Source organism: Lampetra planeri, chromosome 3 (assembly GCF_965212315.1).
Source record: "Lampetra planeri chromosome 3, kcLamPlan1.2.h2, whole genome shotgun sequence".
In the NCBI taxonomy this organism is placed as follows: Eukaryota; Metazoa; Chordata; class Hyperoartia; order Petromyzontiformes; family Petromyzontidae; genus Lampetra; species Lampetra planeri.
The window spans coordinates 3,142,953-3,158,301 of NC_136109.1; the positions used below are offsets into that span (position 1 = coordinate 3,142,953).

Genomic DNA, 15,349 nt, shown 5'->3' on the forward strand with positions numbered 1-15,349 from the left:
TGTTGTAATTCAAATTCGTTCCCTTACTGCAGAATGACCGATCTAACCTATTACTTGTGTGTGTGTGAATCGCAAGCTCCACATCACCTTATGACGGTCACTATCCCGTTTGAGATTACGTTGATCATGTGTTATTGTGCTTTGTAAGTCTCGAAATTGTCTTATTAGAAGGCGATGTTTTTTGCTGATAAACAAAATCAATTGGCATATTGGCCCACGTGACAACACAGAAAGTGGCGGTGATCCTTCTGTGGCTGGGACCGTCTCACATTGACATGCTAATTTCTCACATTTACATTAACGTACAAATTCCCTTTCTAGCTCCGCCCACTTACCCTCGGGTTGAGCCCACCAAAATCCGATATAAACTCTTGTTGTCAGCAGCTCTTTCTCCTCTGTCAGCAGTTCTCCTTGCTATATCTGTTCCACCTGATGACGGTCGCTTGTGTTGCGATCGAAACGTCGTGATTTATTTTATTTTCTACCTACGTGACTTTACCGAGAGAACCAAAGAGTATGGATGCCTGCAGTTACGAAAGCTTCAAATCAAAATTAGTGAAGGATTATAGTTAAAATTGGCATTATACCTACACAATCGAACCAAAAATAAATGTATTACGAATCATATATGCATTAAATTGTGCTGGAAATGTATTCTAACCTGTTATTTACATGGAATGGGTCAGTAATAAATTGTTACCAAACGGAATTGCATGACATACATTGGGGTTCTTTAAAATATTGATCCATGAAACACGTTGGTGGTCCCATGCGTCTAGTCTCGCCATCTGGATTAAACGTGTCGCCAGTGCACGCCTACATGGTGAAGCCGAGCAAATATGCAATATAGCGATGTGTTACAGCAGTGAGCAATCAATGCGTTTATCTTTGAACACTTAGTGATGCTGCTGCGTTGGGAGTGGTGCACAAGCATAATTAACAAAACACTCAACACATTCGATCATAACATTACCTGATGCATTTTTTTTTTATTTTAAGGCCGTGTGATTGGCAAATGTGTTTAAACTTTATCTCGGAGCGCTGTTCACACAATTATAGCAAAACGATGCTTCCTAACGCTAGTTTCTTGTAATGAAACATGTCTCAATTCGGAAGGCAGGTGGCAGCACTGCACGAGACGGTACCTGCTGCATGTGAAGCTGAGTCATTCTTTAAGCGAGCTGATAGCCCGCATTACTCAACATAATGTGAAGTAAAACAGAATAAATGGGTTTTACTCTCGAGCCTCGGGGTGCTCTTACGAATAATGTTCTTTATCCATATGAGCCCACGCATGTTTATGTTGCAATGGGAACCTGGTGGGAAACATTTTACATTATACTATGCCGATGAACACTTCGAGGATCATCTCAAAATGTGGAATATAATACACTGCGGGCATCTCCTGCATTTAACTGAAATGCCATTTCACGGCAGATGGCGCGATTTTCGTACATTTACCGCAATGCCGCTCGACTGCTGAAATTTATCTTAACCCAGTAGTGGCAGTGATATTGATGAGCAGCTTGGGGTTTTATCTAATTGTGTTTGTGCACCACGACTAATGCAGCAGCATCACTAAATAACCTAGCAGTGAGCGTGATGACCTCTAGGCTATTCCCCTTGAACCACGCCGCTGAACGTATTATTGTTATTAGTATTAGGGCATCAAATCACGTGTTTGGCATGAACCCTTATGTGTATGTAAGATCATAAATACATTGATTTTGTTTTTACGTTGGTACCGCTTTGAAGTGATGCGTACATCTTGAGCTAAGATGACCCGTGGAACTTTGGAATTCAATATTAACGGATAAATGTATGAAATAAGAGTAAGCTACGCAAGCCTTCATTCTCTCGAAACATTACGAGTGCTGTCTATCAAGTGCATCCGTGTTTAAGTGTAAAAGCTAGCTATAGCCGGAAGGTGTTGGTGCACACCTGTAACCAAGCATCGTTGCTGGCCAGGATAAGGCGGTATAGCAAACATGTGGACTCCATCTGTTCCATCTGTATGGGATAGAGTGTTTCCTCCTCACAAGCCTGGGTTTTCTCTAGGCGACCTGGCTTCCTCCCAAAAAGTAAACGCGAATTGATGAGCCGATCACACCTTAACATATAGAGGACCACAAAGCTCGGGCAACTGTTGGTAGCGCCTGCACATCGCATGACTGCCTTCGCCTGTGGTTCCTCGCGCCTCTGAATACTGTGCGGCACGTTCCAAGTTGAAATTAGAACATGTGGAATCACGCCAAAGGGAACGTTTGCTCTCATGATAGTATGTAACAGTTGCACCGTGCTAATGCTCTTTGTCTATCGGTTTTCACAGCGGAGATGTGTGACCAGACGTTCCTGGTCGTCTGCTTCGGGCAGTGCGATTTGTGCTGCAAAGAACGCCCGCTCCGTGGCGTCCTCATCAATGCACAGTCTCAGAATGTGTGCACAAGCTGTGCAGAGCTGGTGGGTATTAGGACGGGCTTGACAGTCTCGGGTGAGACTAAGGTCGTTGGGCTCTTAAGTTAAGGGGCAGATAGGCACGGAGATATCTCACGGAACAACGTGCTTTGGGTTAAAATGAGGCTCATTGTAAAGGTGAAGGTGTCGGGGAGTTATTTTTATTACGCTCGTTGGACACTAGGCATAGAGTTGTTCTGGGTTAACACGGAACGTGGGTTATAGGCTGTGTTCACATAAAGTTTTCATTGAGAAAATATCACTTCAATTAATCGCCACGTGCGTGAATGGTGTACACGCCTAACTTATATGTTTAGGATACTTTGGGCTAGATATTATAGAGTATTTAATAATGTTATGACTTTATAAATATAACTGGTTTGGAAGTTATTTTATACGGGTACTGTGATTCTATTTTGTATTCAAATGAACATATGGTAAATATGAATAGTACCGGCCGTGCCAGCGCTAAATTAATAGCCTTGTGAAATCTTTCTATATGTTTAATCTGACAAAGTGTGTTTGGAGGTGTCAGTGGAGTGAACTCGCGTGATTATGCCTTGTTGTTTTAAATATAAATATCTCCCGTATACAAGTGGCATGAACTCGGAGAAGAGACCCAAGCAAGGGAAGAGGCAGCACACTTCACAGAGAACTAGAGATGCACACAAATTACTCCAACGCATCTCAAAAGCTGCTTTGTTTAAATTCAAGTTATTCCTGTTAATATACAGACTGTAGTATGTCTACATCCTTCACCTTCAAATTGTTTAAAAGCAGTAAACTGACAAAAGATATTACAGCAAAAGTTTGCTCATTGTACAAATAAAAATCCCTGCGTGAGTGCTCTTTGCCAAAGTGTAATCGTCAATTCACATGTTAAAGGGGAAAAAAGAGAAAAAATACAACGTGAAGTTAAAATGTTAGAAATCGCTTATACCTGCAAATATTGACTCCGTCTGTTACAATATTCATGATGACTTTCAAAAATCTCGTTTAAATATTAAACTTGTTTTTATTTGGGCGTAGAAATCACAGTTATTAGTAAAGTAGTTATGAAGTAAATGTATGATTATATACTCTTAGGTTTTTCGGTAAAGTCACGTAGGTAAAATAATAATAAAATTAAAATTACTTGTCACTTGATACAGTAAATCTAGCTGTGACGGTCCCACCTGATGACGGAGACTTGTGTTGCCTCCGAAACGTCGTGATTTATTATTTTATTTTTTATTATTACTTTTATGAATTAAACATATTTTTTACCTACGTGACTTTACCGAAAAAACTTAAGAGTTTGAATCCTTGCAGTCACGAAAGCTTCAAATCTAAATGTATGATTACCTTAGCAAGTAAAAAAATGCGGAGGGTCGCACGGATTGTTGCTTTTTGGGGTTTTGGTGCAAACGACATTGTTAGTGGGAACATTTGAAATGTACTGTAATGATATCATCATACACGCCTCAACATGAGAGTCGTTTGCGCCCCATCGTGGCACGTTGCGTACACGTTTTCCGTTATCGAATCATGGTGATGTTGACTTCCCCAATACATTTCTAATATAAACACACACGGTTAAAACAGTTGCATTATTCACACGACGGGGGCTTTTTTTGTAAATCAGTAATAGGTGGACGGATATCCAGAGGGAAGCCACAGCATTTGTAAAGTGTTCTCATTCCGTGAGCGCCGCCCTTCTTAAAGTCCAGCGACAACCACGGCCTTTGGCGAGCGTATCCACAGCGAGCGTAGCACCGCGAACCAGCGGGCGCCCCGTGGGGCACCGTGCGTCCTTCAGCACCGCGGACAGCGACCGCACGGCCCAGCGCAGCTGCCTCGCGTCCTTCAGCACCGCGGACAGCGGCCGCCGCGTGGCGCGATCGCGTATTGCAGTGCAACCCATGGGCTGCCTCCAGTGCCTCGCTCTCACTGTATTACAGTGAGAGATGCGGGCGGCCCGCTAGGGTACACATTCGCCCAGCTCCGGTTACGCATCGCCAGAGCAGGCAACGGCAAGATACCGGGAGGCGGTTAACAACTCGGAAATAATAGCGATCCCGAAAATCTCGTGAAGGCTTCGCCTATTAATCCGTGCCGTCCGTATACGGAGAGTGGAAACGCGAAGACGCACTCATTCATGTTCTACCTGCGGCGCTCGCCTGCCTCTGGCTGTGCTCCCTAGGGTCTCTCCGCGCCGGTCCGCATCTCTGGCCGTGTGCCGCCGCGTTCGTGTGCGATCCTCGTGTTGCTGCGGTGCCGCATTTCGTCCGTCCATCGTTATCCTGGCAAGCGTCGACTGAGTGTAGTCACTGCGCCTCTCTTTGCGGCTTCTGCGTGCTTGTGGGTGCTCGTGCGCCGGAAAGATGGCCTCCGAAGGGCTGCAGGAGAATGAGACCATCGACGGGCTGCAGGGAGAGGCGGAGAACCTCAAGATCAAACTGGAGGAGGAGAGGGCCAAGTTGCACGACGTGGAACGTGAGTCGCGCCCGGCAGCAGCACCACAACTGCAGGAGAGACGGCGGCGATGGTGCCGGCCGTGGGGAGGGTGGTGCCCGTGGCGCGCCCCGGGTCACGGCCTACGATCCCTGCTCGCTCTCAGCGTTGCTCGTGTTCAGGACGCGACTTTAAATGGGCATTCTGCTGCCACAAGCCGCGATTGGTTGGTTGTGATTCGCCACATCGCAGTTGTAAACAATTGAAAGTAACCGCGAGTCGCGTGCGTTTGAGATGACTGTACGTGCACTGGTTACACGAGTGCACTTGGGAGATTGTTTAGAACACGTGTGCAGTATATGTGTAAGGCTGCGTAATCTGAGTGTCTAAAATTACAGCTGCCTTGCTGAAAGTGAGAACATTTCTAACGTCTGACAGCATTCCCTCCAGCGTTTCACCCTTGGGTGTAGGTGGCGTGACCTTGACTGATTTGGGCGCTTGCTCCGCTGTGTGTTGCTATTTCATTAAAGGTTATTGTTCGTGTAAAGGGCTCCCCCTGTACTGAACGACACGGGTCTACAATGTGGAGCCAGGCTTTGGCAAAAGCTAGGCGTGTGATGCTCCGAATGTAACCGTTAATGTAACGTGAAGAAGGGCCATTATTATTATTATAAGGCAGTGCTGTTTACAAATGTGTTGAGTTTTTTTGTTTATTAATTGTGCTTGTGCACCACTGCCAACGCAGTATCACATCAATAATACGTTTTTTACTTGAGGAATGCTATACTTACACCCACTATGGAGATTACAGATTAAACGGGAGCAGATTGCACGCCACTGTTTACGTCACGTATAATGTAGTTTTGCCCCAGGGCGATTGTTTCAAATGTGTAGATAGGTTGATTCTTCCGGTAAACTATTCCCGACTGTGAAATGCCGTCTCTGGCAAGTGAAGATTCCGTGATCTCAAATGACAACAAAAGTCAAGCAAAGACGACGTAAAACTCCGCGTGTTGCCTTTCGCAGTGGCTGTCATCTTTGTTTAACTTCTCCTACCCCGCTGACCAAAGAAATCATTCACTTTGAACGAGCACAATGAAACAGCACATTGTCTGCAGAGCGCCGCGCGCCGTAACGAGTCGTAGGCTGTTTTCACTCGGCACGTTTTCATCACCGGTAACCAAATGAAAAGCATCGGTGAATAACGAGTTATCGGTTCGCCACTCATATGACAATTTTCAGCGGTAAGCGTAAATGTTTCACAGCTTTAACTGCGAAACCGACTTGCAACCCAAAGTTCGCCCGTTCGGATCCCATCTCCCGGGGGTGGCAATTTAAACAATGGGGAACCGCTTCTTAAATCTCCCCCCCCCCCATACCACTGTCCACCCAGCAGCGTTATTGGGTAACGACGCCACAGTGAAGTCCGGCAAACGGGTGGCACTATTATACCGATCCGACCCGAACCCACAAATTGCTTATTTCAGTCGTGTACGTCTTTGTGTTAGATGATCTGTTATTCTCGCAAATGTCAAAGCGCTCGCCTCCATTACGTTTAGAAGGTCTTTGCTCCTAAATTCGAATTGAAAATATTTAACCGCATATGGCAAAATCGTTTACCCTGCGAATAGCACGTTGGTGCTGCTATGTGCATTTTGTATCTATGTGTGTGTGTGTAAATGTATCTGTGTGTGTGTGTGTGTAAATGTGTCTGTATGTGTGTGTAAAAGTATCTGTATGTGTGTGTAAATGTATCTGTATGTGTGTGTAAATGTATCTGTATTTGTGTGTAAATGTATTTGTATGTGTGTGTAAATGTATCTTTATGTGTGTGTAAATGTATCGTCTTTAACAGACCATTCGGGAAAGTGCTCTTGGCAAGCACCTATGAATGCTGGCACGGCACACGATGTGGTGGGTCGCCAATACCATACTCGGCCACCTTTGTCTCCCCAGATTGCACACAGAGAACAATTTGAGGCCGAGTCGACCTATAAGTGGCCCAGAACCGGTTCAAATATTCGCCACTGTTATTGGTGGTGAGCGTGTTTGCCTAATATGTCGTGCAGTGTGCTAACTACAAGTGGGAGCGGTTAAGTGTCTCTGTAGTGTGTGTGTGCGTGTGTATATAAGTGCGTAAGTGTTTGTATGCGTTATATATGTGCGTAGAAGTGTGTGCGTGTTATACAACTGTATGGACTGTGTAATATTACGCAGCAGTGCCCGTTAACAGGTACTACTAGATAATGTATTATGTACCCATTTGACGTAGGGTTGTTAGTACTTGTACTCATTGTAAATGTTGACCCACTGGGCCTTGTCTCGGTAGTTTCTTCATACTGCATTGCTGCCACTGCTGTGACCTCGCCGTTGCTATTCCTTGTCGGGATTAAATACCAATTTGACGAACGGCCAAATTTACTGGGTCGGCCCGTTGCGTGTCGGACTCTGCGATTCCGTCGCCAAGTCGTGCACGGCTCGCGATCAACACCGCCGATTTGGGATTAGTCACGACACTCCCACTCGGTGTTTCTGGCACTTGGCTCTTCTCCGCGATGCCCAAGACACTCGCGGCGAACACGCGGCGGGGCCCATGCCTCGCCACTGCTAACGACGAGCGTGTGTCCAAGTTGTGCGCACCCGTCGTTCGTGCGAATTGCGACTCTCACAGTCGCTGAGCAACGTCATGCAAGCTGGAAGGCGGCAGTTCGGTCGTCCACACATTGCGCAATCTCCACAGGCCTCTACAAATGAACCTTATGGCGGGACCCCGAGGTCCCATAAGCCCCCGGCTCTCGCAGAAACTGCCTTGCGACGTCATTTTATGTCTGTTGAAGGCAAACGACACGGCGATGTATTCCTCTCGACGAGCTCCGCACCCTGCGCCAATCAAAGTTTCAAAGTTGTGTTTCTGACTGTGGCAATTTTGGCAACGACGAGTGCTTGGTGAAGAACGAGAGGATTGAGTTCTGATGGGTCTCGGCGTTTATGTGCGCGATGGGACGGAGTCGGCAAAAAAAAGTAATTATTTAATTACGATTTGGACTTCCGTTTATTCGGGACCCCGTGGTCCCGCCATAAGGTTCACATTAAGATGTGTCCAGCCACTTAATGAGCGTTTGTACATGTGGGAGGAAACCGGAGTGGCCGAAGAAAACCCAAACATGTGAGGGGGCAACACTTGATCCCCGTACAGAAGGGGCGGATGATACGAGATCCACATCAAGGTGCCAGAGTATGGCACCTTGATACCCGTGCGAAATTCGTTTGGCAACATTTGTGCGATCTACCAACTCTCGCTGTCTTTCGCGGCGCAGGGCTACAGGCCACGTGCAGCGTAGCCACCACCACCACCACCCAGCAGCAACAATCCCCTCTCCGTGCTGCTGTACACGTACTCTGTCAGAGTGCCTGGTGTACTCATGAAGCCTGGCCCCCAAGACAGCCAGTGCGTCGCAACAGAATAACGAACGATGTCAACACTACCTCCACGGCCGGTGGTCGAGACTAACAACGGAGTGGCAGCCGAAGGAGGTGAACACGTCTGAAGCGACGTTCGCCGGGGAGATTTGAGTGATGAAATTGGCTCACGTGCAGGCGCTAGATGGATTATGCCACCTCAAGAACGTTGGGTCTCCCTTGACTCTATACAAGCGGATCCGGTCCAGGGAGACACGAGGCTGCACTTGTCTGGGGCCTAAGGTGCGGATACGCGCCACGTGTTATTGTATTCTCACCCAGCTCACGTGGCATGCTGGTGAATACACATAACGGAACAGAAAACGTACCCTCCACAAACTTGACTCTTGCTCTCCCAATGCATTTGCTGTGGTGCATTATGCATCAGTGTTTTGCTCAGTGATTTTGCAAGAGGTAAATGTGGAAGGACACCTTGGCCAGTCGGGCTAATAGCAGGGAGCCCTTGTCCGGTTATCTGAATAATTCGCCTTGTCGCCAACCTTTTGAAAACCTCCCGAAAAAACAGAAACCCTGTGCGTATGTGCGAATGTATTATAGATATCGGTATATAGGTATGCATTCACCTATAGAAACTAAAAAAATTCAAGGTTTTTTTTGCTGGATGCATTGCAGGTTACATTGTGTAACTGTAGGTGTTCGTGGCACACACTCCTGTTCACAATCACACAGACGCAGACGCCCTGTGTAGCCTCCACAGGTTGCTGAAAGAAGTACGATTAGCGAGTGCCTATTAAGGCCGACACGACATATGAGAGGGTGTTTAGCCAGCACCACACCGTTGTCTCCTTAGTGGAGATGTTCACACACCGCACCAGGTGCTGGTTTATGGCTGAATCGACCTAGTGGAAGCCCATAACTAGTCCAGATAACCAACAATGATGTTGGCCGTAAGCGGTAAACTAAACTTGAGTCTCCGGATTCATCGCGCAGTCTGTGAACATCGTGGTCAATCCACTGCTGGATGAAGGCCTCCCCAAGCCATCTCCACCTCTCACGATCCTGCGAAGCAACACTCCGTCCAGCCACCTGTACACGAGCTGATCTCAGCGTTCCATCTTCTGCGTGGACGCGCGTTACGTTCGTTGGCTGCCGTGATTGTAACAAAAAATTAAAAAGTCCATCCCATGTGATAGTGAATTTTTTAATATATTCGGCAGGAAATGAGTTTTGAAATGTAGATTTTTTTTTCTGGGTTGGGACCCCCAGACACCCTGGAAGATTTGGTCCCCCCAATGTTGACTCCATGGCTACGGCTTTGGCTAGCACCACAAATGTCCCTATTTGTCTCTCCGGTGATTATGTTATTTTAGAACTTTAGGAATGTAAATTGTACATCGAATTTACCTCTGCTGTATCCCAGTGTTACGCTTTTGGGACATGGCAGCAGCTCTGCCCGTGCACAGCTATACCCACAGATTTGGATTTGTTGAATCCTAGAAAAGCCCCAAATCTAGACTCGTCCCGAATAAACACTTTTGCCCGTGTAAATTATGACTTTGTATCTGCCTGTATTTGTACAATTGCACCTTATGTAACTGATCTTCAAACACGTACCCACATGTACGGCATTAGGATATGTTTGTACAGCTTGGCAAGTCGACGATCTCGTGCACTACGGAACGCGTGGCCTCGAATACAGTGAGTTATTTTTTGTAGTTCAGCTTGTAGACGTGTTGAGCGCTGGCCCATGTCTGTCTGTGTTAGCTTGCGCATGTTCACATGCTCACACGTTCTTCACTCCTTGCATCCACACCACGGCATTGTGCCCACGCGTGTGCAGTTCACCAGGTGGCCGAGCGAGTGGAGGCGCTGGGCCAGTTTGTCATGAAGACGCGTCGCACTCTCAAAGGGCACGGCAACAAAGTTCTGTGCATGGACTGGTGCAAGGACAAGCGGAGACTCGTCAGCTCCTCCCAGGTGAGGAACCATTCATTGGTCACCGGGGAGCGCCCAAAGACTCCGGTCACCCAAACACTTCACCATGTGAATGCCATATTCTTGGTTCTTTCGGTAAAGTCACGTAGAAGGGAAACAATAAAATAATAATAATAATATAAAACAATACAATTCTCACGACGTTTCGACTGCAACACAAGTTTTTAAAAAATATTTTATTGTTTCCCTTCTACGTGACTTGTTTCCATTCTCCGTGACTTTACCGAAAGAACCAAGAATATGAATCCCTGCAGTCACGAATGCTTTAAATCATGTGAATGGCATCAATTCTCTTCGTTGTCTTCATTTTGGCTCACTTCCGTGACATGGATGTGCAATAAAAAAAAATGTGTTTTTTTATTTGCACTGCCAGGGTTGAGCCAGGTCAGAATTAGAATGGGAGACTGCTTGGGAATAGTTGAGGTGCTGTAGGGTTGGGCCTTGCTGTGAGGTAGCCAGGAGATGGAAACACAGCAATGGATTCTTAAATCTGTCAGCGAATATCACCCCCCCCCCCCCCTTTGTGGAGGGTTTGCTCCGAGTTTTCCGCTTTCACCCATGAGGAAGCTTAGCACTCATCATGATTGGAGTTGACCAAATGTCTCAATCTAACGAGGCCCTCCTCAAAAGTCTTGAAACTTCAGTGAGGCTTCCAATGGATTTATTATTGTTATTTAAAAGTGCAAATGACACATTAAGGCAATGTGATTATTTCTTATCATCATCGTGTTGTCACTGTTGTCGGTAGAAGCCTTGGGCACGGCGTGTTGGCCCCGTGAATTATTCAACCATACTTCATCGTGCCGATGAGTACGGGCTGGTGACAGCCTTGTCATGTATCACCCCAACTGGCAAATGGACAATTCCGCAAGACCTGTCGCTGAGCAAGGGCGAGTGCTGACGCTAAGAGCGCCGATTCGTGGCGTTTGTCGCCTATGCGGGGCATGTGTTGACGCTTGTTTCTCTGCCTCCAGGATGGGAAGGTGATCGTGTGGGATGCGTTTACCACCAACAAGGTGAGAACATGAATATTGTTTGTATCTACAAAAATAATTAATCAGACTATATACACAGCAATACCCCGATTTGCAGCTTCCACGTTTTACGTTCTTTCGCTGTAACGTACTAAACTTATTGATGCCCAGTCCCGTTTTACGTACTGTGCACCTCACCACAACGTACTCGAGATTTACGAACTTTACCACGAAGAGCCAAATTCTTTAATGCTGCACGGCAACGAGCGGGTGCCAGGTGGTGCCCCCAGCATGACCATCCCTTGACGAGAGTCGTTTCTTTCCTGTGTGCACATACTCGATTCATATTATTTTCCCCGCACATACCGTATTTATGGCGACAAGTGTAAACTGTTTTTCACATGATAAACAACTAATAGTACGTACTGTATAATCGACAAGGAAATATTTTAACATACCAATGATGGTTGTAATTAATCTATATGATGCAATGGGTTACTGAGCATCCTCTGTTTAGGTACTGTACCACGTTACGATCCACCATCCGATATCTTTGCTTGTATTTAAGTACTTTCCATTTACGTTATGGTTTTTGGGAACGCATCCTGGGCGTAAACCGGGGTTATGCCTGTATACGGACAGCGTTCAAATATTATAATATTATTTTAAGCTTGAAAACAACAAGGATCTAACTAATTACAAAGTAGACTTGCAAAAACAATGCATCATTTGACGTAACATTAATATCTATAAATAAATTACACATTATCTTGTGGTTATGTGAATACTATATTTATCAAAAAATTGTATTCATAAAATAAACAATCCATCCAGCACCTGCACATGAACTTATTTAATCACTCCATCTCCTCTCTGGCCGTGTCATGGACGTGTTCCATCCCTTGGCTGTCAGTCCGTTGTTATTCTTGACCATCGTCCATCATCATGTCGAGTGACGTGTCCTGCTCAAGCCGGCTTATTTTTCTTAATCGTTTGGATGATGTCAGTAACCTGTGTTTGTCCACTAATCCACGTGTTGCTCTCTCTCTCTCTCTCTGCTTCTCAATGTAATCCCGTGGATGGATTTCTCTATGCCTCTTTGCACACTTTTCTTTCTTCTATATTTGTGTGTTAACCACCGTGTTTCTGAGCCGTATGCCGTAGCAGGTAGAACGCACCAATCAAAAACATTCTTCTTCCGGTTGGTTTGCTATGTTTTCCTGCCTCTTTATCATATTATTTAGATTTTTGTCCACCTTCAATAGCTGCCCTACAGATGCTGCGTTTTTAGTTGCGTCCCTCTGTGGCCTACTCTTGCGAATGACATCAGGGGACCTTTAACGTCCGCGAATCTCTGCAGCAAACGGCCACTGCGCTACCACTGGGCGATGTCAACGCCCTGTCACGTCGGCTTGCAAGACTTCTGCTAAAACTGTATTTTACAGAGAGCGAATGCATTGCTGCTGCAAGTTCAAGCAACATGATTTCATGATCCTTCTTGAGTCTTATTCTATGCTGTCCTGGTATATGCCCCAGCCACTCCGGAGCATGCATGTAAACCATGCCACGGGAATCTGGAGGTTTTGTTGTTATTGTGGGCATATATGTAAAGCGACTCCTTAACTTTTTATTTGCTGAGTGGTGGTGGTGGCGCACGCCTGTAGTCTAGCACTGTGGAAGACAGGGCTGGTGGATCGCTCAGATGTTGTGAAACTCCCTTTCCATGGGCGACGAGGAAGGAGCCATAGCCCTGGAATTACAGGCAAAGGCGATGCAGCAAATGTCGACTTCACCTGTTCCAGGCTGAGACTAACACATTCCTCACTTGTTCCAGACTGAGACTAACACATTCCTGCAGAGGGAGCTGTTTGGAACGTTGGGTTGCTCGGTCAATGGCCAGGGACAACGGCGGCGTGGTGTATTCCGCAAATATGCCCAACTGTGAGGGCGGGCACAAGCCGGCGTGAGTAGGTTAAACGTTGAGTTTTATAAGGGCACCACGGGGTGACCAGCCCCTCCCCACCCAGCCCCACCCCTCCCACCCCCCACCCAGCCCCACCCTCCCCACCCAGCCCCTCCCCACCCTCCCCACCCAGCCCCTCCCCACTCTCCCCACCCAGCCCCTCCCCACCCTCCCCTCCCCACCCAGCCCCATCCTCCCCACCCAGCCCCTCCCCACCCTCCCCTCCCCACCCAGCCCCTCCCTCTCCACCCAGCCCCTCCCTGCACGACGGACGGACGGACACAATAATCCCCTGTGGGCTGGTGTAATCAGGAGGTTCCTACCAGTATAAACCTGTCTTCTCCATTTCACAGTGCTTGTTAAAGATGTTTTTAAAGTGCTTCGTCATACGCGTGCAAGTATCGTAATATTGCAACCAATACTGTGCCACTTGTTACTTGACATCGTGGTTCTCTGCAGCTTCTCATTGGCTCTCTTTACTACAGATGGTAACATTAAGAGTTCTGTTTTTAGATACAATATTCAATGATATTCTAGGTAGTGTGAATGAAAGAGGTCATTAGGATATAATTACACCGTTGTATAGCTTTGTCTTTGTCAGCGTAATCACGACGGCTGTGTGAACCGTGCGATTGGCTGCGTGGTAACCGTGGGTTGGGGATCACTTCCACGTGGTTGGGTGCCCTCTGAGTCCCCCATGTTGGGAGGGGATATCCTCACTAGCTCGTGCTGACCAGCGTGGTGAAGTATGGTGGCATGTTTTTTCAGTTTTCAGTTTCATTTATTAGGTATAGCGCCGTGAGCCATTCGGCTCTTGAATCGGGTGCAACCGCAACAAACAAACGACAAAAACATGAACAAGAAAACATCTTCAAGTGACTATGTGACTAAGTGCAAACATAAAATCCAGGGGAAAAAAATGCAAAATATTCCAGAAAAAAGCACCGTACACAAACGCTGTGTGCAAAAATCCCAGTGGGATGCAAGTCAAACAACAACAACCACAAGACAACTTAGATTAAGGCCATCAGTCTAACTCCGTACTCCAACAAACAAACATGGCCAAACCAAAAAACGCGTGTCCCCCGTTGGAAGTGCTGCTTGAAACGCCTTTCTTGAGTAACGTGCAACTCAATTTTGGAGCTTTCGTGACTGCAGGAATTATTCTTTGGTTCTTTCGGTTAAGTCACGTATAAAGATAAAATAATAAATTAAATAATAGCATACTACGACGTTTCGATTGCAACACAAGCATTCATCATCAGGTATAAAAGAAATAGCAACAAAAATATAACCAGAAAACTATAGACAGACACACAAGCAGACAGACATCACAAGGACACACATAGAGAGAACACGTATCGGCACAAAGAGAGAGATCGTTTCTGTGACGAGGCCTTAAATATAGAGAGGGGGCGGGGGCGGAGAGAGGGAGGGGGCAGAGAAAAAATTAGCATGTTGTGTGTCTGTCTATAGTTTTCTGGTTAGATTTTTGTTGCTATTTCTTTTATACCTGATGATGATTGCTTGTATTGCAATCGAAACGTCGCAGTATGCTATTATTTAATTTATTATTGTATCTTTATACGTGACTTAACCGAAATAACCAAAGAATAACGTGCAACTCTGCTGCGATGCCAACAGGGCGGCACCATGGTAGGCAGTGAGGGATGTCACGAATCACTGGCTAAGAACAGGTCGCCTTCTCGAATGACCGTCGACTCGACCTGCTGAATCAAATTCTGTTGAACTGGAGACGGAATTGGAATAAATAAATTGGATCTTGGTTGGCATTTGTAATGCGAGAGGCAATGGGGGAACTCCACACTCATACAGAGTGGGCTAATTCTAGATTTGAAGCTTTCGTGACTGCAAGGATTCATACTCTTAGGTTTTTTCCGGTAAAGTCACGTAGGTAAAAATAAATAATAAAAATAATAGAAATACAATAATAAATCACGACGTTTCAGAGGCAACACAAGTCTCAGTCATCAGGTGGGACCGTCACAGCCAAACTTACTGCATCAAAAGTAGCCCCCCATGAGGAGAATTGACGGTAATTTTATATTGGGCAGTGAGTTTGATAGCATCGTTGTCAAATGTAAATAAA

The 15,349-nt window shown here is 46.2% G+C and overlaps 1 protein-coding gene across 1 annotated transcript in view; it reads left to right on the top strand.

Moving 5' to 3' along the window:
- Window positions 1–4,395: 4,395 nt before the first annotated feature.
- LOC144736506 (guanine nucleotide-binding protein subunit beta-5) overlaps window positions 4,396–15,349 on the top strand; it is a 68,845-nt gene continuing 57,891 nt past the window's right edge. The window contains exons 1-3 of the mRNA XM_078619051.1: window positions 4,396–4,929; window positions 10,148–10,284; window positions 11,277–11,318. Coding sequence (XP_078475177.1) covers window positions 4,818–4,929; window positions 10,148–10,284; window positions 11,277–11,318 — 291 coding nt within the window. The 5' untranslated portion in view covers window positions 4,396–4,817. The remainder of the gene's footprint in view (window positions 4,930–10,147; window positions 10,285–11,276; window positions 11,319–15,349) is intronic.